The sequence below is a fragment of the Hemibagrus wyckioides genome, linkage group LG16 (assembly GCF_019097595.1).
Source record: "Hemibagrus wyckioides isolate EC202008001 linkage group LG16, SWU_Hwy_1.0, whole genome shotgun sequence".
Classification (NCBI taxonomy): Eukaryota; Metazoa; Chordata; class Actinopteri; order Siluriformes; family Bagridae; genus Hemibagrus; species Hemibagrus wyckioides.
The window spans coordinates 22,500,133-22,525,000 of NC_080725.1; the positions used below are offsets into that span (position 1 = coordinate 22,500,133).

Below are 24,868 nucleotides of genomic sequence, written 5' to 3' on the forward strand. Positions count from 1 at the left end.
AATGTTTTTTCTTCTTATTGGCGTGAACGAAGACGTGACGGTTTTATTTGCTGCATTTTTAATATCTGATGCAGATTTTTCAGCATAATTGATGATGATGATGGCACAATAGAGGACCAAAGTAGATGAAAAATAAAGTTTGTTCTACTGATATTAATATTTAAATATTGATTATGCATTCATTTTATTATTATTAATTAAGAAAATAATTATCCATTTTAATATTAATAATAATGCTAATAATGACTTATTTATTTTTCTTTTTATTTGTTCGGAACGTCTTTTTTCTTTTTTTTTTAAATTAAATCAATAACACTAATACCACTAGCACTCCCATTATCTCTGCATTTATTTTACTATTTTGGAAAGTTTTTATTTTTTGAGATGAAGTTTAAAATAAACAACATTTTAGTGTCTTCTGTTCAATACTAAAGAATCCGTTCACACTAATATGGTGTAAATAAACCGATTCGGACCGAAAGGAGACTGATTTCTTTAGAGTTAGAAATAAACTTGCTGTTTTTCGGACTTCCTGGTGTTTAATCCGTGTTTGTCGTCTGCTGTAACACAAACTCAGAGCCAATTCTTAGCATGAAGTGAGTTTTATTTCTCAAAATCTTTCCAGTGTAGAGGTAATATATCTCGAGGCTCAGACATACAGCGTTTTTTTTTTTAGAGAGAAATCTATGTGAGTAAATGCATCAGTTACATCCACATCATACTTCATCTAGTTTCTGTAATATCTGTGATTATTAACATCAAGGGTTTGATTTAGTTAGTAAATAAAAAAACAGGAAGTGATGCTAGTTCTGGTGATCTATGCTCCTGTGTGATTTTCAGGGTGATGAGGTGGACTTCAGGCCCCCTGAGATCCACAGATCCCCAGCAGCGTTTTCTCATAATCTCCCGATGTCTCAGACTGGAACACACACACACACACACACACAGGTTTATACACAACGCTAAACCCACAAACACCTCCTACTCAACCATTTTCATTCTGCTCAACAAAACTACACAATATTGCCAAAGGTTTTGGGACACCCCTCTAAATCATTGAATCCAGGTGTAGTTCCAGTGAAAGGACCTCTTAATGCTTCAGCATACCAAGACATTTTGGACAATTTCATGCTCTGTGGGAACAGTTTGGTGATGACCCCTTCCTCAACCCCATAGAACACCTTTTTGATGAATTAGAGCGGTGACTGCGAGCCAGACCTTCTCGTCATCACAACATCAGTGCCTGACCTCACAAATGCGCTTCTAGAGGAATAGCCTTCCCAGAAGAGTTGAAGATGTTATAGCTGCAAAGGGCGGGGTTACAACTCCATATTACATTCATGTGCATGTAAAGGCAGACGTCCACAGTCTCCACTCTAATTCATCACTGGAACTAAGGGGCGGAGCCCAACCCCTGAAAAACAACAACTGAACTCAATGATTTGGAGGAGTGTCCCAAAACCTTTGGCTATATAGTGTATTTCCACCATTCTGAATATTTATTCAGAAATTTAGAATATTTATTCCTTTACACATTAAAACGACGAACAGCAGCAGCTCCACGGGTTTTTCTCCTCCGGATTCTCTCGCTTCATTCGAGTGGAAATGCAAATAAAAACATTTGTTTTTAAAAATATGAAAAACAGCTTGGACGCTTCAGGCGGCTGAATTACTGATGCACACTGAAGCCTCCAGGATTAAAAGATCTTTCTTTCTCTTTCATTTTGTTAATCTTTATTTTGTATTTCTGTTCTTACATTTTTCCTTTCTTAATGTTGTTTTTATTTCCTTCATTCTTTTCTTTTTTCTGCTTCTTTCCTCTCCTTTTTTGTTTTTTTTTTCCTCACTTTTATGTTGTTAGTTTTCTTTCTTTCACTCTGTCATTTCGTGTTATAACCTTTTTACACCAATCAGCCATAACATTATGACCAGTGCCAGGTGCTGTGAACAAGGCTGAGTATCTCCTCATCATGGCACCTGTTAGTGGGTGGGATATATTAGGCAGCAAGTCAACATTTTGTCCCCAAAGTTGATGTTAGAAGCAGGAAAAATGGACAAGTGTAAGGATTTGAGCTTTGAGTTTGATGAAGGACCAAATTGTGATGGCTAGACCACTGGATCAGAGCATCTCCAAAACTGTGGCTCTTGTGGGGTGTTCCCGGTCTGCAGTGGTCAGTATCTATCAAAAGTATCCTGTAAGTCTTGTAAGCATCCTTTGAGTCCTGTGGGTATCCTTTAAGTCTCTTAAGTTGTAAGGTGGAACCTATGGAGGCTCCACCTCACAAGTTACAGGGCTTGAAGGATCTGCTGCTAACATCTTGGTGCCAGTTCCCACAGCACACCTTCTGGGATCTAGTGGAGTCCATGCCTCAATGGGTCAGGGCAGTTTTGGCAGCAAAATATTAGGCAGGTGGTCATAATGTTATGCCTGAACTGTGTATATTGTAGGTCTTTTCCTTCTTCCACATTTTACTTCCACTGTTCCTGTTTCTTCCTTTTTGGTTGTTTTATCACCTTTGTTGTACTTCTGCTTCCTTTTTTAAGGTTTCTTTTTATTACTTTTACTTTCATATATTTCTCACACTTTTTGTTTTGCTTTTTCACTTTTTTCTTTCTTTCTTCATTTCTCTTTTTCTCTCTTCCTTTTTATATTTTTTTATATTTTTCCTTTCTTTTGCTTCTTTGTTGTTTTTATCATTTCTGTTCTTTCTTTTTATTTATTCTTGCTTGCTTGCCTTCTATCTTTAGTTTTCTCACAGCACTTTAATCCTCCAGTCTGATTTAAAGCTCCTCTGTTCAGTGTAAATGGTCAGTTAAATCACAGTGACCAGTTCATCTGGAATGAGGCAGTAAGGTTATTGTACTGCGTGATTATTGTGTGTAAACTCTTTACTGTAACCTACCTCGATGTCGGAGTATAAGAAACGGCCGTACATTTTATTATACTCGGCCTTGATGTCCATCATATCCATCTCGGAGCGACTCACCATGATCCGAGTCAGCATGGCCTCGTTAGTGCCCGCTCCCTGGGAACATAATAATAAATATCAGATAATGAATCAATAATTAACCAGGAATCAGTAAGCTGCTGTGTGTGAGACAAACTGCACTGACCAGTGACCTGAATACTGGAGCTGTAGAACGATAAAAAACAACAGAGCAATAAATGTGGAAATACTCTGTAGAAGTGGACGTGTCTGAGTGGGTGTGTCTGTGAGAGATGTGACCCAAAGGTGGGTGGGTCAAAGCAATAAAAGTTGGTATGTCTACGAGTGGTACTTGTGGGTGTGTCCATGAGCTGTAAAAGTGGGAGTGTCTATGAGCAGTAAACGGGTGTGTCTGTGAGGGGTACCAGTGGGCATGTCTACGAGTGGTACTGGTGAGCATGTCTATGAGCAGTAATGGCGGGTGTGTCTATGAGCAGTAAACGGGTGTGTCTATGAGCAGTAATGGCGGGTGTGTCTATGAGCAGTAAACGGGTGTGTCTATGAGCAGTACTAGTGGGCATGTCTATGAGCAATAAATGGGTGTGTCTATGAGCAGTACTAGTGGGCATGTCTATGAGCAATAAATGGGTGTGTCTATGAGCAGTAAAGGAGTCTGTGTCTATGATTGGTAGAGACTGGCTCATTAACTTTCTAATGTTTCTCTCTTTTTAAAATCATCTTTCTCTTTTGTTTCACTCTTCTATTCTTCTGTCTATTTCTGTATTTTTGCTTCCTTCTTTTTTCTCTTTGTTTTTTTCTTTCTTGCTGGTCCTGAGGATCCTTTAAACTTCTCCATTCTTTTTTTTTTTTTTTTTTTTACTTCTATTTATTTTTTCTATTTTACGGTCTCTCTCTCTGTCTTTGTCTCTCTCTCTCTGATTTATTCTCTCTCTTTCTATCTGTCTATTCATTTAATTCTTCTATCCTCTGTCTGATCTGTTTGTGTTCTTTACCTTCATGCTCTTGTGGAGAAGCTCTGCCATGTAAGCTGGGACACTCTTCACACACTTCACTGTAAGGACACACACACTCATCAGTATTACAGCAAAACAAACGACAATAAAACAGCAGATTAATACAAACATAATAAAAAGAGATAAAAGTGTGTCATACCTACAGCTACTAAAACATTCTCTAGATCTCCAGACATCTCACTCTCAATGCTCTGCTGCAGGGTTTTCCCACTCAGGTTCTTATATTCCACCAGGGCTTTAAATAACACACACACACACACACAGATTTCTGTACAGGTTCTGATACAGTAGAATTATTTTCCTGTTCAGTCTCCAGTCTGATTCTCACTTTGTCTGAGTTGAGGAACACTCCTGTGACAGAGGATCTCGATGAACTTGTCTTCGTCCGTCCCCCATTTCTTCTCCCCAGCCTCGTACAGGGCCTGTGCAGTGAAGACTCAGGGGTAAGTGTGGGAAACACACAGGTGAGGGTTCATGGTGTTGAACACAGGACAAAACTATTTTGTGTAATCTAGTTTTCGTCTTAAAAATACACATACAGTCTGTACAGGAAAAGATTAATCAGCTAATATGAAACAGATCAAATTCGTAGCAGCGCGCCTCTCAGTTTCCTGCAGCGATCTGAAGTGCAATTTAATATTTATTACTTGTAAAAGGTCAGCAATTGAAAAAAAAAAAAAAAACAGTACTGAGGTATTTCTGTACCATATGTAATACATTCTTCATTCAGGAGGAATGATCAGCACAGGGGCCACGCCTCCTTCATTAGGAGTAAATAAGCACAGAGGCCACGCCTCCTTCATTCGTGAACCCTTAGAAGGGGAGGGGCCTTAGCATAACTCGATAATGTATTTTAAGGATTTTTCCAGCAGACTTGATCAAATTAAATATCAAATTCAATTCATTAAAGTGTAAAAGCTCCACCCTCCTGCACTCCTGCCCAGTTCATGTTTATACCCCTAATCATTTCCTGCTTCCAAATATTTGCATGAAAAGAGATTTTTAAACATAAGTTCTGCTGTTTCTGTTTGACTTTACCTTCGCGTCAGCTTTGGCTTTAGCAGCGTCCACATTTCTACTCTCGTCTCTTTTGCCCTGCGAGTTAAAACACAGCGAGCGGCTTGTGTTACACACGTTACTCATTTATATACAGATATGTGAAACCTGCCACAAAGCACCAACCTCAGCCAGAGTGATCAGAGCTTTCCCAAAGTCTCCTCCCACCTCCGACTTCAGATCGTAAGTCAGTGCTTTCCCCGTCTCTGTGAAACACCACTATTAACGTTACCTCTACATTTCAGAGTGATATAATCACATGATCTAATCATGAATAATAAAACTATAAACCTTGTATGTATGCATCAGACAGAGCTTTGATCTGTTGGTTAGATCTGGAGGCGAGGATCTCGATCAGCGTGCTCTCTGTGGTTCCAGCTCCCTGAGACGGCAAAAAGAGAGACGTTTAACTGCATTACAGCATTTAACACACACACACACACTAAAATAAATAAATAAATAAATATAAAAAATAGAGTGTAGATGTGCATGACTTTCACACAGCATGCACACAACTTGTACTGAATCTTGCAGTCGTCTTTAAATTAAAGCTACAGAATGTTAAGGTTGCGAGACATCACATGTTCGGGTAATAAAGTGTTAGGAGAATTCAAAAATTTGACTTATTAGAAAGCGATAAAACAAAAACTCTCAACAGGAGCTTGTTTTTTTAGCTAGCATATGAATGTTAACAGTAATGGTAGTGTTAGAATTATGCAGTTGTTTTGCTAACATCTGCTGTTTTGTGCTTTCTGCAGCATTGATCATCCATTTTGTGTTCGTTCCGTGAGACTGGCACACAACACAAGGCCAGTATTAGCAAGCTAGCCAGCTAATGCTAGTGCCCTAGCTAAAATTCAGGAGAATGTTTGATAGAGGAAGGGTTCTTAAGAGTTGGAACATCTTTAGCTGTACTTTTTTTCAGAGACACTGATTGAGGATGTATATGAGCTGGAGAATGAAGCGTATGAATGCTTTTTTACACACTTTTAACCCGAAGCTGTAGCGCTAACGATTACAGAGACCTGGTGCCGGTTATTAATATATGGAAAAAAAAATGAATCCTATTTCAATTACATCTGAAGACAAAACATCACACAGAATATAAACATGTAAAGCTCTTACTTTCATGGCTTTTTTAATTTCCTGCATGTCGAACTGAGCTGGCGGAGTGACGAGAGCCACCAGGATGTCCTCAAAGTGTCCGTGAGTGTCTCCCTCCAGATCGTCCACAAGAGACTGAGGATCAACATTCACAAGAAAACACGGAATCACTGAGACACTCCTTCCAGAAATGTGAAATAAATCTCCTTACAGAAAACTAGTACTGGAGACTCCTTCCAGAAATGTCACATGCACATTAAATCTCCTTACAGAAAACTCATACACATGGAGCATCCTCCGTACGAATGGGCTGTTTCTATGGAACCCATACATACTGCTGTACAAATTTAACCTGCATCTTTTAACCAATCAGGATCCAGAATTTGGCAGCGCTAAGAAAAGATAAAGGAGATAAAGTGGTGTGTGTTTTTAGAGAGCAGTGATGGAGGGTTTTTACCTTTCCTGTCGCGTCTTTGTACGCTTTACAGATCTGCTGACGCTGAGCGCTGCTTCTCTGAGTCAGGATGTCGATCAGAGTCTTCTCAGTGGTGCCTTAACACACACACACACAGAGGAGTGTGAGGTTTACTCAGGGTGTGACAGCAAACATCATCATATTAAAGGTTTTCTTAACCGTTTCTCACCGATTCCCTCGATGGCCTTCCTTAAAGCAGCAGCATCTTCATTTGGATTAAAACCCACTTTATCCTTAATGGTTCCTCGAGTCTGAGAGAACAGAACAGAACATCACACAGAACATTAATGACCTGCTCATGAGTGAGGAAGGAAGATGAAGATGACAAAGAGGACACAAGGACGCTCTTACAGGGTGGGACAGCGAGTCCGGTGAGTCCAGAAGGAGGCTCAAATCATCCTGAAACACACGAGATACAAAAGAGTATTAATCCTAATCCAATCTGTTATCCGTGTTTAAGCTAGGACTTTTTTTTTCATCTAAACAAAGGTGTGTGTAGATGCTGGCTGTCAGTCATTAGGGCAGAGCCCTGGCTTTAGGCAGGATTTGGCAGGGGAACAACGAGTGCAAAAGTATTCACCCCCCTCCACAGGTTCTCAACAAGTCAAGTTTATTTATCATAGCATTGTTTAAGCACTGTATTACATTAATTTCACACATCCCCAGTCCTGGGGGGAAAGAACTCCCTTTTTTATCACACCTGATTCAACTCAGGGATGTTAATTAGCTGGATAATTGGATCAGTGATGGTGATCATTCTGGAGGAAGAACAACACTAAAGTATGCAGGATACGAGGATTCTCCAGGACCAGAGATGAGAATCCTGTGTGTTACGTACAAAGACCAGGCATAACATTATGACCAGCTGCCGAGATGGATATGATGGACATCAAGGCCGAGTATAAAAAAATGTACGGCCGTTCCTTATACTCCGACATCGAGGTAGGTTACAGTAAAGAGTTTACACACAATAATCACACAGTACAATAACCTTACTGCCTCATTCCAGATGAACTGGTCACTGTGATTTAACTGACCATTTACACTGAACAGAGGAGCTTTAAATCAGACTGGAGGATTAAAGTGCTGCGAGAAAACTAAAGATAGAAGGCAAGCAAGCAAGAATAAATAAAAAGAAAGAACAGAAATGATAAAAACAACAAAGAAGCAAAAGAAAGGAAAAATATAAAAAAATATAAAAAGGAAGAGAGAAAAAGAGAAATGAAGAAAGAAAGAAAAAAGTGAAAAAGCAAAACAAAAAGTGTGAGAAATATATGAAAGTAAAAGTAATAAAAAGAAACCTTAAAAAAGGAAGCAGAAGTACAACAAAGGTGATAAAACAACCAAAAAGGAAGAAACAGGAACAGTGGAAGTAAAATGTGGAAGAAGGAAAAGACCTACAATATACACAGTTCAGGCATAACATTATGACCACCTGCCTAATATTTTGCTGCCAAAACTGCCCTGACCCATTGAGGCATGGACTCCACTAGATCCCAGAAGGTGTGCTGTGGGAACTGGCACCAAGATGTTAGCAGCAGATCCTTTAAGCCCTGTAACTTGTGAGGTGGAGCCTCCATGGGTTCCACCTTACAACTTAAGAGACTTAAAGGATACCCACAGGACTCAAAGGATGCTTACAAGACTTACAGGATACTTTTGATAGACACTGACCACTGCAGACCGGGAACACCCCACAAGAGCTGCAGTTTTGGAGATGCTCTTATCCAGTGGTCTAGCCATCACATTTTTTAGCCCTTTCGGTCAAACATTTTTCCTGCTTCTAACATCAACTTTGAGGACACAATGTTGACTTGCTGCCTAATATATCCCACCCACTAACAGGTGCCATGATGAGGAGATACTCAGTCTTATTCACTTCACATAATGTTATGGCTGATCAGTGTATATGGTATGTAATATAAGACTCAAGCCATCAAATGATAAACAATCTTGATAGGAAGATTGCTACTGTATTTCAGGATCCGTGATCCGGCAAGGATCGAGAATCTTTGTGTGTTTTGTTACTTGTGCTAATAAAAGGAACATCTTGAGGATGTGTAAACTTTTGCATTTGCAATTTTTTGGACTGTATGTGTGAATGTAACTAACATCAACATGACCAGAATCTCTGTACTTTTCTGTCTTAATCTGGGGGGAAAAAACCTAAATTCTTGACTCACCCACTGAGAAGACATTTCAGAGGTTCGAGTAGGTTGAAGTCCTGCAGAAGAAGAAGATTATACAGCTTGTTATTCCACGTATTTTTCCCTTCTGTCCATACTTCACGTTTCTGATCCCAGATCCAGATCCTGAACGCGCACCAAAAAAACCCAGGAAGCTCTGCACATTCCTCACTTATTAGATCACCTGTAGCTCTCAAAAGCCAGGCTTCTGACCACTAACTCTGCACAATGATGAATAAACATTACAGAAGGGGCTATATATAACTCAAAAACGATCCAAAGTTGATTCAAATACGCACCAAGAAAACATTCGGTTTTATTTTCTTTCTCAATCTAATGCAAATAAATAAATAAGTCCACATTGTTACTTTACCTCGATTATAATCTTCTTGACCAGTCGATAATCTTTCTCAGGTTGGTGTTTAGACCAGGGAGACGCCCGAGCGATGAAGGAAATGATTCACTCTCCGAAATCAACGCAGGTTTGTACTAGCGAGGGGCGTTACGAGTCACTTCACTGAGTCGACTCTTCGGAATTGATTCACGTCGTCGATTCGTTCGATTCACCATTCAGACTTTTGCGAAACTAATCCTTCCCAGTAATTCATACTTAAGTAGGCGAGGCATTATATTATATTATATTTTTTTCCCTTCGAGCTATGCATTTTATTTCTTGAACCTCTTAACCGGAGAAGTTTAAAAACATTTAATATAATTTCACCAGCACTTCGTTTAATTCTATTCATTTAAATTACTTATAACATCAAAGTGAAAGATATAACAGCAACTGGCCAGAAAAAAAATGAAATAAAAAAAAAAATCAGAATCAGTGAGTTGGGTGAAAGATCACCCCTCTCCTAAAAATGACAAGTAAACCAAACCAGGTGTAGCTAATCATTGTCTCAATGGCACACCGAGCCAGATGACCGCCACCTGTGGTCATTGTGATTAGGTCGGCATAAAAAGACCTATTCCTGAAGCATCTCAGTCCATAGTAGTGTAACTGAAGCAAACAATCACCCACAGGTGGCAAGGCACTGTCAAAAGATCTCTGGGATAAAGTTGTGGACAGGCACAGGTCAGAAGATGGATATTATTGTCTGTTATTAATAAGTGGAAGGTGTTTGGTAGAATTGAGACCCTCCCTGGATCAGGACGTCCAACCAAACTGGATGGAAGACCAAGGAGGTAACTGGTCAGAGTCTACCATGAGGCCTACAGCAGGTTTGAAGCGAATACAGGAATTTACAACAGAGTGGTCATTGTGTGCTTGTGACAACGATAGCACAAATTCTCCACAAATTCTATCCAAATTGTATGGGAGGGTTGGAAGAAAAAAGGCACTCCTCAAGAAAGGCCACATTCAGTCATGACTGGGCTTTGGCAAAATGCACCTTAAAGATTCTGAGGTGGTAAAGAGTATTCTGGTCAGATAAAACTGTATGAAAATGGTATGTCTGGAGTAAAGGCAGTACAGCTCACCACCTAAATAACACCATTCCTACACTAAAGCAGGGAGGTGGTAATATTCTGTTGTTGGGTCTTTCTCTGCAGCAGAAACTCACTATTGTTAGAATAGAAGCAATAATTTATGGGGCAAAATACGGTCACATTCTTGAGGAAATCCTGCTGCCCTCTGCCAGAAATGTGTCAATGGGAAGAAGGTACAGCTTCCAACATGACAATGACCCAAAGCATACAGCAAAACTGACCACACAGTGGTTGAAATAGAAGAAGGTGAATATCTTTACATGACCTAGTCTTGACTTAAACCCTACTGAAAATCTGTGGAAGGACCTGAAGACTGCAGTCCACCAATGGTCACTTCTGCTAAGAAGAAAGGGAAAATGTTACTAAGTTGGTAAAGATGTATTCCAACAGACTAAAAGTTACAATCGTAGCAAAAGGTGCTTTAACAAAATACTGACACAAGAAGGCGATCCTTTATCCATTTTTTTGACATTTTGCTGTTACATCTTTCACAAAAATTGGGTCCATTTTCATCAGACCCCCTGATCCAAAGCAACTTACATCTTGATCTCATTTTATACAACAGAACAAATGCCAATTGAAGGTTAAGGGCTTTGTTCAGGGGTCCAGCAGTGCTGCTTGGTGGACCTGGGATTTGAACTCTCAATCAGTAGGCCAACACCTTAACCACTACACTACCACATCCCCCATGATTATGCTGAAGGATGATTCACCTCTATACCCACTGTGTATGTCTATACATACAAGAGAGGAATGGTACCTCAGTGCTTAGGATGTTGGACTACTGATGGAAAGGTTGTGTGTTTAAATCCCACCACTGCTGGACCCCTGAGAGAGGCCCTTAACCTTAAATCACTCAGTTGTATGAATGTGATGTATGTAAGTCGCTCTGGCTAGTGCTGTAAATGTAACAGCTTGGTGGTTAAGGTGTTAGATTAATGTGCAGAAGGTTGTGCGTTCAAATTCCAAGTCTACCAAGCTGCCACTGCTGGGCCCCTGAGAGAGGCCCTTAACCTTAAATCACTCAGTTGTATGAATGAGATGTGTAATAGATATTGCTGTAAATTTAACAGCTTGTTGGTGAAGGTGTTGAACTACTGCTCAGGAGGTTATGCGTTCAAATCCCAGGTACACCAAACTACCACTGCTGGGTTCTTGAGCATGGCCCTTAACCCTCAATGGCTCAGTTGCATAAAAATGAGATAAAATGTAAGTCACTCTGGATAATAATATCTTCCAAAAATGTAGATATATCTGTCACAATATAGAGTGTGAAAGTTTACACACCCCTGTTAAAAGTGTGGGTTTCTGTAATGGAAAGAAATGGTTTGGGTGTGTTTCTGATGATTCAGTTTGTGTTTGCTGTTTGGGGAAGTTTGCTGAGTGAAACTCAGACATGAAGTCTTCCGAAGTTTATTAAGAGATACAAAGACAAAAGAAAAAGCAGTTGTGTTTGTTTTGAGTAATAAATTCCCTTGAACTTTAGAGTTTCCGCTGAAAGGACAGTTGTACTTCTGCACCATTTATACCAAAAAAAACCCCCCAAAACAGGAAGGACGGTTAATGGCAAGGCATGAAAAAGGAAGTGAGTGAGAGTGAAACAAAGGTCTCGAGGTTAATACACGGTCATGGGACCAGAGCATGCCAGTTCATTCAGAATGTACCAGAGGTGTTCCTGCTACTGGTTGCCATGGTAACAAGCATTCCACAGGACAAACAAATCCGTACAATCAATACTATTCGAGATGAAGGACAAGCAGCACATGCTGTACTGTGTTCACCCCTGCTGACCGTCACTGCACAGAGTTCCTCAGTATTTGCATAAAGTTTAACGTTTCTCAGATTTGTTGTGAAGGTGGCCACGCCCACATCTCATGTTACCGGAAGTCGAAGCTCTTGTTAAATATATATGTCTCCGGTCGCGTTATCGCTGAGAGACAGTGTGTGAGCGCAGCATCAGTCTAAACTGTGCTGTTATGGGAAAACAATAACAGTCACTTAGCTTCATCACACCATATTATTGTTGGTTATTTTCCTATAACTGCACGACACAGTGGTTTATTCCTCTTCACAGTAAATCACAGCAATTTGTCAAATATTTCAATGTGTTACTTCGTTAAGCACGACGTTAAGTCACCATGAACAAGTATTTATTCCATGTGTGTGATTTGTCTCCATCTGCTGGCTGCTGTTTGATATTACAACTACAGCTCTACATTCAGCACGAGCTCGGGGCAACGTCTTTTCCGTTTCACTCGCTAAAGCTTGTGGTTTGAATGTTTTCCTCAGCTCCTTCAACATTTGAGCTTATTTCAAGTTTATCATTAAAAATAAAATAAAAAATCTGTCCTCTGAAAAAAAGGTTTAGGATTCATTCGCGGTGAGGTGCAAAGAGAATTCTTAATAACTCACATTACGTCCATGCTCAGGAAAGGACACACACACACACACACACACACACTTTTTTTTATCGCCACAAGATGCTTCTTTTCCCCATATTTCCAGCAGGATAAACGTTTCCTCTGTTGCAATGAAGAAACAGCACTAGACTGGATGGAGATGATGGTTCTCTCTTCTCCTTCATTCAATTTCATCTCCCCTTTTTTGTTTTGTCCTCTTCTGCTATATATTTACTCTTATATTTGTTATATTTTACTTTTAAAGCAGCCTCTGGCAAAATAATTTCCTTTGGGATTAATAAAGCTCTTATCTTTTCTACAAAGAGAATCAAGGGGAAGGTATACAGGACAGTGGTGAGACCGGCCATGCTGTATGTTGAGGTTCTCTTTGGGAGGGACACGGTTGGACAGGATTAGGAACGAGTACATCAGAGGGACGGCTTAGGTTGGACATTTGGGGGACGAAGTAGGGAGGTCAGATTAAGATGGTTTGGACATGTCCAGAGGAGGGAGAGTGAGTATATTGGTAGGAGAATGTTGGACATGGAGCTGCCAGGCAGGAGGCAAAGAGGAAGGCCAAAGAGGAGGTATATGGATGGAATAAACGAGGATATGAAGCTAGTGGGTGTAAGTGTTGAGGATGCAGAAGATAGGGATAGGTGGAGAGAGATGATTCACTGTGGAGACCCCTGAAGGGGGTGATCTAGCTCTTATCTGAATTTTGTCCTCTTTTGTTTAGTTTTATAATCATTTGTAATGTTCAGTCTTTGTTTCTGTTCTTACTGAATTTTTACATATACAGTTAAACATTGTAATTTCGTATAAACATATCTCTTATCTGCTGAATAAAAGGAGATGCGGTTCAGCGTCAGAAATAATTTAATTTAATCATTTTTAATTCATTTTTATCCTGTGTGACACAAATTCAGAGTAAATTATTAGTGAGATTTACTTCCCAAAACCTTCCCACTGTAATTTACCTTAAGTTTCAAACACACACCTTTTTACACTGTACAGAAATCTCAGTGACATCAATTTTCTGTAGTATCTATAATTATTAATATCCGACATGAAAGTTATAATATTTCTGCATTGCATCTCTTCATCTCTGCTCCTGTGTGATTTTCAGGGTGATGAGGCGGCGCTCAGGCGTCCTGAGAGCCGCAGATCCCCAGCAGTGTTTTCTCATAATCTCCCGTCGTATCAGACTGGAAAACACACACACACACACACACAGACACACACAGGTTTATACAGAGTGGAAGCTTCATGCTGCTGAATTTCTGATCCAAGCTGGAGGATGAAAAGGTCACTGCTGCTCTCTGTGAATGAACTGAATCATTTCTTTAACTGAAACCGAGATCAATCATCAAAGTGATTCACTCATTGATTTGATTCAGAGTCAAATAAGCAAACTGATTCATACAAGTGGAATTGTGCAGAAACAAATAAGACACTTGACTCACTGAATCAGACTCTTCAAATGAATCGACTCTCTTAACCTTTTCTTCTTTTATTTCTTTGTTGCTTTCTTTACCTTCCATACCCATTTCTCCGATTGTTTCTTTTTCTTTCTTTCTTTCTTTCTTTCTTTCTTTCTTTCTTTCTTTCTTTCTTTCTTTCTTTCTTTCTTTCTTTCTTTCTTTCTTTTTTTCCCTTCCATACCCATTTCTTTCTTTCTTTCTTTCTTTCTTTCTTTCTTTCTTTCTTTCTTTCTTTCTTTCTTTCTTTCATATTGTCTTTCTGTTTCTCTTGTTTCTCAAATTTTCTTACTTTCATTGTTTTTTTTCTTTTTTTGCTCTTTTACATTCTTTTTACTTTCTTTCTGTCACTCCCTGTTCTTTCCATTCTTTCTCTCCTTTATTCGTTAAACTGTGTGTCTATAACTGCTGTCTCTTTACCTTCACCTTCTTACAGAAGACTAAATCACCTAGGGTTAGTCAGAAATAACGGCAGAAATAACATCAGAAAATCACACACACACACACACACACACTGGGGAGCTACAGTGAGAATGACCTACCTTGATGTCGGAGTATAAGGAACGGCTGTACATTTTTTTATACTCTGCCTTGATGTCCATCAGATCGATCTCAGAGCGACTCACCATGATCCGAGTCAGCATGGCCTCGTTAGTGCCCGCTCCCTGGGAACATAAAATATAATATTCAGAATATGTGTGGTGGGCGTGTGTCAGAGCTGAGAGATGGGAGTGTCTGTGCACTGAGATATGGGCGTGTCTGAGAGCTGAGAGATGGGAGTGTCTGTTGGCTGAGAGATAGACGTGTCTGAGAGCTGAGAGATGGGCGTGTCTGTAAACTGAAAGATTGGTGTGTTTGTGAGCTGAGCTGTATCTGTGGGCTGAGAGACTGGTATGTCTGTGGGCTGAGAGGTGGGTGTGTCTGTTGGCTGAGAGATGGGCGTATCTGTGGGCTGAGAGACTGGTATGTCTGTGGGCTGAGAGGTGGGTGTGTCTGTGGGCGGAGAGGTGGGTGTGTCTGTGGGCTGAGAGATTGGTGTGTCTGAGAGCTGAGAGATGGGCAGGTCTGTGCACTGACAGAGGCATATCCGTAAGCTGAGAGATGAGTGTGTCTGTAAACTGAGAGATGGGCGTGTCTGTAAGCTGAGAGATGGGCGTGTCTGAGAGCCAAGAGATGAACATGTCTGTGAACTGAGAGATGAGCGTGTCTGTTGGTTAAAAGATGGGTGTCTGTTGGTTAAGAGATGGGCGTGTCGGTAAACTGAGAGATGGGCATGAGAGATCTATCTCTTTCTATCTTTCACACCTTTCTCTATTCTCTTTATTTTTCTTTCATTCTTTTTCATTCGTTCGTTCTGAGTTTCTTATTACATTATACTTCTTTTTTTCTCCTCATTTCCTTCATCTTCTTGTTTGTCCTCTGTGTGATCAGTTTGTGTTTTTTACCTTCATGCTCTTATGGAGATGCTCTGCCATGTAAGCCGGGACACTCTTCACACACTTCACTGTAACAACACACACACTCATCAGTATTACAGCAAAAACAAACAACAGTTTAATACAATGAATTTATAAAAAGATTTATAACTAGTACATACCTACAGCTACTAAAAGTTTCTCTAAATCTCCATTCATCTCTCTCTCAATGCTCTGCTGCAGGGTTTTCCCACTCAGGTTCTTATATTCCACCAGGGCTTTAAATAACACACACACACACACACACACACACACACATACACACACACACTCAGATTTCTGTACAGGTTCTGATACAGTAAATTTTTTCCGTTCAGTCTCCAGTCTGATTCTCACTTTGTCGGAGTTGAGGAACACTCCTTTGGCAGAGGATCTCGATGAACTTGCCCTCGTCTGTCCCCAGTCTCTTCTCTCCGGCGCTGTACAGGGCCTGTGCAGTGAAGACTCAGGGTAAGTGTGGGAAACACACAGATTTTAAGGGTTTATGATGTGATATGTAATTATAATGTGCCTCCTTCAGGACTTACAGACACTGAGGCCATGCCTCCTTCATTAGGACTAACAGACACTGAGGCCACGCCTACTTCATTAGGACTAACAGACACTGAGGCCACGCCTACTTCATTAGGACTAATAGACAATGAGGACACGCCTCCTTCATTAGGACTAACAGACAATGAGGCCACACCTCCTTCATTAAGATTAACAGACACTGAGGCCACGCCTCCTTCATGAGGACTAACAGACACTGAGGCCACGCCTCCTTCATTAAGCAGCTCCTTTAATAGAAACAATAATGAACACAGGCTCAGCTTTTCTACAATAATAATAATAGGCACACCTTCTTCATTAAGACTCAGGGAAATAAAGGCCACACCTCTTCTGTAATGAACACTTAGAGGATATTTCTACTTCATCCTGAAACATTAGAAGGGAAGAGGAGGAGCATTGGCATAGGTCACATGACTTTACCTTCGCATCAGCGCTGGCTTTAGCAGCATCCACATTTTTACTCTCGTCTCTTTTGCCCTGTGAATTAAACATAGCGAGAAGCTCACGTTTCTCAGTTACACCCAAACCAATCAGAAAAAACCTGTCACGAAGCACCAACCTCAGCCAGAGTGATCAGAGCTTTCCCAAAGTCTCCTCCCACCTCCGACTTCAGATCGTAAGTCAGCGCTTTCCCCGTCGCTGTGAGATACACCGGCATTAACGTTACCTCAACATTTCAGAGTGATATAATCACATGATCTAATCATGAATAATAAAACTATAAACCTTGTACATAAGCGTCAGACAGAGCTTTGATCTGTTGGTTAGATCTGGAGGCGAGGATCTCGATCAGCGTGCTCTCTGTGGTTCCAGCTCCCTGAGATGGCAAAAAGATGCATTAAAGCATTTAACACACACACACACACACATATTTATTAAAAAAATAATTCAATCATTTTAAATAACCACAAAACAAGAAAACACACAGAAAAAAAACGTAACACTCTTACTTTAATCGCTTTTTTGACTTCCTGCATGTCGAAGTGCCCTGGTGGGGTAACAAGAGCCACCAGGATGTCCTCAAAGTTCCCCTTGGTGTCTCCCTTTATAGCGTCCACAAGAGCCTGTGAATCAACATTCACAGAAACCCAGAATCACTGAAGAGCAGCGTGAGATGGGACGATGTGATGAAGCGGATTTACTGTTACCATGACGATGTTCATTATTTTTATAGCAATGATTCCTATTTTATACAATATACACGTTACAGTCACACAAAACAAGTGGGTTTCTGTCCTCACCTATGTTACACCAGCTCACTTCTATCATTTTTATAATATTTTCTATATATAATATTATATTTCTTATAATTTCTCACCAAATATTACAAAGTGTAATCTCCTCTGTTCTAAAGATGTCGGAAAATCCTAAATTTACACCTGTTACAAAGTGCTGGAACTGGAGACTCTTTCCATAAATAATACCTAACAGCATTTATTCTCTTTTCATAAAACTTCACCAAACGTTCATTCACATTTGGCTGGCGTCCTTATCCAGAGTGATTTACATTTTATCTCAATTTATACAATTGAGGGTTAAGGGCCTTGCTCAGAGGCCCAGCAGTAGTGGACTTGGGGGACCTGAGATTTGAACTTACAACCTTCTAATCAGGAGTCCAACACCTTAACCACTAAGCTACCACATCGCTGAGCTGTTAATATATAATGGAGAAGGTAAGAGCGGTCATACAAAAAACTGCGTGTTACACCTATGCCTGCACTACACCCTCTACATCACTAGAGGGAACCCTCACCCCCTCGCCAGAGTATTTTGAGTAGTTCCACAGACTTTTAAACCACGGTCCCATTGCTGTTTGATGCGAAGTATTGTTAGAGTTTGCCCTGCATTAGCTTTGCTGTGTTTGGCCTAGGGTTAAAACTCTGCATGCATTGGTCTGTGGGCGGAGCCTCAACAAAAGTCCTCATGGGCCGAGTGTAGTTTTTACCTTTCCTGTCGCGTCCTTGTACGCTTTACAGATCTGCTGACGCTGAGCGCTGCTTCTCTGAGTCAGGATATTAATCAGAACCTTCTCATCGGTGCCTTAACACACACATACACATACACACACACACACACGCACAATGTATGTAATCACTGAGACACTGTGTGTGTGTTCATAACACTGGAGGTTTTCTGAAGCGTTCCTCTTACCGAATCCTTTCATGGCCTTCTTCAGAGCAGCAGCATCCTCAGCTGGATTAAAACCCGCTTTATCCTTAATGGTTCCTCGACTCTGAGAGAGACAGAACAGAACATCACGCAGAACATTAATAACCTGCTCATGACTCAGGAAAGAAATATGAAGATGATGAAGAGGACATAAGGACGCTCTTACAGGGTTGGACAGCGAGTCCGGCGAGTTCATGATTTGGCTCAAATCATCCTGAAACACACGAGACACAAGAGAGTGTTAATCCTAATCCATTTAATTCTGTTGCAGATTCAGAAAGTAGTGTTTACATTTACCCTGAATACTGTAATCTGATCCAGATATTTGTTTACATACGCAATACATAAACTCTGTCTCCTCTGATGACGTGTTCTTTCCACCAGGCCCCAAGTTTAATACATAAGAAATAAATATACACACCAGTGTACTGGATTATTTCAGATCTACACCAATACACACCAATATACTGGATTATTTCCGATCTACACCAATGCACACCAATGTACTGGATTATTTCAGATCTACACCAATACACACCAATGTACTGGATTATTTCCGATCTACACCAATACACACCAATGTACTGGATTATTTCAGATCTACACCAATGCACACCAATGTACTGGATTATTTCCGATCTACACCAATACACACCAATGTACTGGATTATTTCAGATCTACACCAATACACACCAATGTACTGGATTATTTCAGATCTACACCAATACACACCAATATACTGGATTATTTCCGATCTACACCAATGCACACCAATGTACTGGATTATTTCCGATCTACACCAATGCACAATGCACACCAATGTACTGGATTATTTCAGATCTACACCAATACACACCAATGTACTGGATTATTTCCGATCTACACCAATACACACCAATGTACTGGATTATTTCAGATCTACACCAATGCACACCAATGTACTGGATTATTTCCGATCTACACCAATACACACCAATGTACTGGATTATTTCAGATCTACACCAATACACACCAATGTACTGGATTATTTCCGATCTACACCAATACACACCAATGTACTGGATTATTTCCGATCTACACCAATACACACCAATGTACTGGATCATTTCAGATCTACACCAATACACACCAATATACTGGATTATTTCAGATCTACACCAATACACACCAATATACTGGATTATTTCAGATCTACACCAATACACACCAATATACTGGATTATTTCAGATCTACACCAATACACACCAATATACTGGATTATTTCAGATTTACATCAATACACACCAATATACTGGATTATTTCAGATTTACATCAATACACACCAATATACTGGATTATTTCAGATCTACACCAATACACACCAATATACTGGATTATTTCAGATCTACACCAATACACACCAATATACTGGATTATTTCAGATCTACACCAATACACACCAATATACTGGATTATTTCAGATTTACACCAATACACACCAATGTACTGGATTATTTCAGATCTACACCAATACACACCAATATACTGGATTATTTCAGATCTACACCAATACACACCAATATACTGGATTATTTCAGATTTACATCAATACACACCAATGTACTGGATTATTTCAGATCTACACCAATACACACCAATATACTGGATTATTTCAGATCTACACCAATACACACCAATATACTGGATTATTTCAGATCTACACCAATACACACCAATATACTGGATTATTTCAGATTTACATCAATACACACCAATGTACTGGATTATTTCAGATCTACACCAATGCACACCAATGTACTGAATTTATTTCAGATCTACACCAATACACACCAATGTACTGAATTTATTTCAGATCTACACCAATACACACCAATGTACTGAATTTATTTCAGATCTACACCAGATCAGATCAGATTCAGCTCAGTCAGCTGAGATGAACATGAAATGCTGATTAAGCTCTTAACCTGATCAAGATTTGTTTTGGCATGTGAACACACCCAGTTAAAAAGCGTTTATACACTCGCGCATCCTCGTTCGGTGAAGTAAAACTTTCTATTTATTCTGAAGCTTTGATTTTGCACATCAGTGATACATATGTTCTTTCTCACTTTTTCTGTTTTGTCGGAATTTATTTATTTATTTGACCTTGAAATGACATCATCCATCTACATCAGCTCTGTGGATTTATCTGATAAAAAAAGACAGGGTGTAAAACAGTTACACTTCTCACACACACCACCCACATTCCTCAAATGGCGTTTGGTTATAATCACAGCGTCTAATTCCAGCCCTAATAACACAAAAGAAACAACAGCAAAGAAGACGAACAAGTTTATGGCAACAAGGCATGCAGTGATTCTTGCTTCATTACGACAGATTTAAATACAAAATTAAATACAGTAAAATGCTGTGTGCACACACCTGATCCAATAAACTTGCTCTGATACACTCTCTTTAAATCAGGACTGACTCTTTATTAGCCATTAGCTCATTTTTAATGAATTAAAAAATGAATTAAAAATGAATTAAAAATTAAAAATTAATTAATTAATTTTTATTACACAAATTACTCTGGCAGTTGTACTAATTGTGATCGTTAAGTAACATCTGCGAGCCCAAACACACCCAGCATCTTCTCGTCTTAAGGGTGTGTACACTTTTACTTTTTAGTTACATGCCTATTATTACTATTATATAACTACATTTACTATTTATTCCCAAAACAACAACATGGGTTTTCTTCAAATATGAGGTGATGAGTTTTTAAAGAACACCACTGGCTTGTTTACAGCTTCACACATCTGTACTTGAGGTGTTCAGTCTCCATACAGGTTTTCATTCCAGGCAAACTTTGACAGTTGAATAGAGCCAAAGATGAAGTGATTAAACAAGTGTCTCCTGTTTGGTAGGAATGAAGAGATGCGGCCACACCGACTCGCTCTGTATAACACCACTGACCTGGAGTTTTATGTGTAATGCAGAAAAAAACACACAGAATCACTTTCCTTACCCACTGACAAGCCATTCCAGATGTTATGACGGGTTGTAACCCTGCAGAAAGAGAAATTATACACTTTATTATCTGTGCATGATTCTTATTTCTAACACTGTAGAATAATTAAGACACACTTAAATTCCTCACTTATTCACCTGTAGCTTTTAATAGCCAATTTTCTGACCACTAACAGTGCACCACGAGCAACACTGTATTAAAGCATATATTACACTCTACAGCCGATTATCTCGATTATCGATTTATCGATTCAATCTCGATGCGCACAGAGAGAATAAACCGCTTATCCGGATCCGAATCACTTTTTAATTTATTTTCTCTCAGTAAAGTGCTAACAAAAAGGTCTGTATAATTACCTTCTCCTTTAACACACGATAGTCTTTTGCAGGCTGGTGTTTAAACCAGTATTGCAGGAAGTCTGAAATCGGCTCACCTTTTCTAATAGCGATGGGCGTTACGAGTCACTTCACTGATTCGATTCTTTAGAATCACGCGGTTCGATTCGTTTGATTCACTACTCAGGATCCGTGCCAATTTAACGATTAAAAAAATAATGTAGATCATTTTTTCCATGTCTAGTCTCCCAACTAATTTCCCATTTTATGTCTTTACCATGTAGCATCTTGCGTAAGTAGTGAACCCCTCAGCTATGCTAACAACCCTCAGTGTGTGTGTGTGTGTGTGTGGTGCTGTTAGCTAACATAATTTCGACATAACGGAGGGAAATTATCTATTAATAAGTATAAGGGAAATATCTAGTCAATGTAGCAATGTAAACATAATGTTTTAATATTTTATTAAGTGATTTAATTGGTAAATAGAGGTAAATAAAGAGTTAAAACATAATTTGATTCGTTTCTGCGAATTGAATCAAATGAGTCAAATGACTCTTTTACCAAGCATCAGGTGCTGTTTGACCTTGTTAACGTCTTAGCATCAGTTCTAACAGTCTAAAGGGAGTCTAGAGTCAGGACAAGGAAATTATTTTCACTCCAGTGATTAAATTAAATGCTAGGCAAAGTGTTTTAAAGTTATAAACGTCTCTTGGTCTGTTGCAGACTTTCCTAGTCCATAAACTGTGATACATCTCCATCTGTGGTATGATAAACACAGCTCTTTAATTTCCTCTGCAGACATCTGGTGATGTTCCAGTCATAAAACAATAACACTTCACCATACAAGGGAACTAATTTAAATGAAGGTTGGTGGATTATTGACTTAAAGGAAGAGAGAAAAGAGCAAGGCTGATGAGGGAGCAGACGCTCAACAACATTAAATCTAACTATGAATGGATAAATTCAATCCAAATTGCACAAATTGCCATGGTGGAATAAAACACCTGATGACTTCAGGAGGAGAACACTTCCTCCGCTTCATCACACCACAGAGTCACTGAATATTGTTTACGTTTTGTTGTATTTTAGCGTGGCTTTAATATTTACGTACGTTCTCCTAGAATCCTCATAGACTTATTTTTCTATGCTCATGTTTTGAAAGGATATTTTGCTGTTAAGATACTTCTTAAAAATGTACTTCTATCGTAGAACAAAATATTGGAATTTAATCCCAGTTTAGAAATGTCACTCTGTTTAATGAAAGTAAAAATCCTGGAGGAAAAATGGACAGGTAAGAGAGAGGATCAGGTGAGCACAAAGAACGGCATATTCATTCAAATACAGGAATTAGTTTTCCTAAAAAAATTAATACGTTAAATATTGATAGGAATAAAAAACTATTTTCCTTATTGGGGTTGTGTTTTCCACCAAAAACATGTCGTATTTAATGTTCAGAAAATCATCCAAACTAATTTAGGATATTAATGAATTAATCAATTTATTTATATGCTATAATCCAGCTAAGCATTTCCACTGTATAACTGAATACACAAATCCTTATAATCCTTATCAGTAGGAATTATCTGGAAATATATATATATATATAAAAGAAAGAAAGAAAGAAAGAAGGAAAGAAAGATTTCATAAAAGCAAACATGTAGAAAGAAAAAAGAAAGAAGGAAGGAAGGAAAGAAAGAAAGAAAGAAAGAAAGAAAGAAAGAAAGAAAGAAAGAAAGAAAGAAAGAGATGTGATACTGAGCTTATGGGATGATGCACACACACACACACACACACAGAGTACAGAAATATATGTGAGTAAATTGAGCTACATTATATAAATGATAGTAACGTTCCTCCTGTGTATCAGCGTTCTTCTGGTCTCACTTTTCCAGAATTTCCTGGACGTTGTGTGACCTGGAGGTTTTACCTCGATCCTTGAAAGCGACAGGAAGTGTGGTCAGCGCTCGTGTGGTCTCACAGTGTCCAGAATAAACCATGCCGTTCTCCACCAGTTCCAGAAGTGTGTTATAAAACGTCCGCCACTTCGGTTCCGGAACGCTCCACATCTTCCTCGCTCCTCTTCATCCTCTGGCACATGCTACACAGCAGATAGGTGCAGAGGAGCAGATAGAGAGCCACAACCAGCCAGACCACAGCGCTGAATACGGCGAAGCACAGCAGGTTCCCGTCCATCTCTACTGAGTTGCACACACACACACACACACACACACACACACACACACGTGTTTGTACAGTGAGACTAAAGTAAACGTGGATATGACGTGTAATGATGCTTTCTGTCCTGTACAAACACCAGAATCTCATTCAGTCTCTCTGTGTGGAGATGACCAGAGCGGACTGGATGCAACTGGACACTGAGTCAGAGACAGGAAATGAATAGAGACATAAAAGAGAAGGACAGAAGACACAAACTTCCTGTGTGTAGCTCTGTATCTGTACACACATAACACACAGCAGACAGAATACACTGAACAACAACACACACAACACACAGCAGACAGAATACACACACAACACACAGCAGACAGAATACACTGAACAACAACACACACAACACACAGCAGACAGAATACACACACAACACACAGCAGACAGAATACACTGAACAACAACACACACAACACACAGCAGACAGAATACACTGAACAACAACATACACAACACACAGCAGACAGAATACACACACACACAACACACAGCAGACAGAATACACTGAACAACAACACACACAACACACAGCAGACAGAATACACACACAACACACAGCAGACAGAATACACACACACACACAACACACAGCAGACAGAATACACTGAACAACAACACACACAACACACAGCAGACAGAATACACTGAACAACAACACACACAACACATAGCAGACAGAATACACACACACACAACACACAGCAGACAGAATACACACACACACACAACACACAGCAGACAGAATACACACACAACACACAGCAGACAGAATACACACACACACACAACACACAGCAGACAGAATACACTGAACAACAACACACAACACACAGCAGACAGAATACACTGAACAACAACACACACAACACACAGCAGACAGAATACACACACACACAACACACAGCAGACAGAATACACACACACACACAACACACAGCA

The 24,868-nt window shown here is 39.6% G+C and overlaps 1 protein-coding gene across 1 annotated transcript; it reads right to left on the minus strand.

The window, feature by feature from the left end:
- Window positions 1–581: 581 nt before the first annotated feature.
- Window positions 582–21,814, minus strand: anxa3b (annexin A3b). The gene is made up of 28 exons (XM_058411440.1): window positions 21,722–21,814; window positions 21,363–21,403; window positions 18,516–18,563; window positions 18,332–18,413; window positions 18,126–18,220; window positions 17,131–17,244; window positions 16,907–16,997; window positions 16,740–16,819; window positions 16,601–16,657; window positions 15,965–16,058; window positions 15,751–15,846; window positions 15,599–15,657; window positions 14,696–14,818; window positions 13,820–13,880; window positions 9,947–9,997; window positions 8,780–8,820; window positions 6,948–6,995; window positions 6,766–6,847; window positions 6,579–6,673; window positions 6,143–6,256; window positions 5,309–5,399; window positions 5,144–5,223; window positions 5,000–5,056; window positions 4,290–4,383; window positions 4,101–4,196; window positions 3,941–3,999; window positions 2,904–3,026; window positions 582–919 (listed from the first exon to the last, which is right to left on the minus strand). Exons 2-28 carry the CDS (start codon window positions 21,375–21,377, stop codon window positions 857–859), a joined length of 2,109 nt encoding a protein of 702 aa, XP_058267423.1. The 5' UTR covers window positions 21,378–21,403; window positions 21,722–21,814; the 3' UTR covers window positions 582–856.
- Between the last annotated feature and the right edge of the window lie 3,054 nt (window positions 21,815–24,868).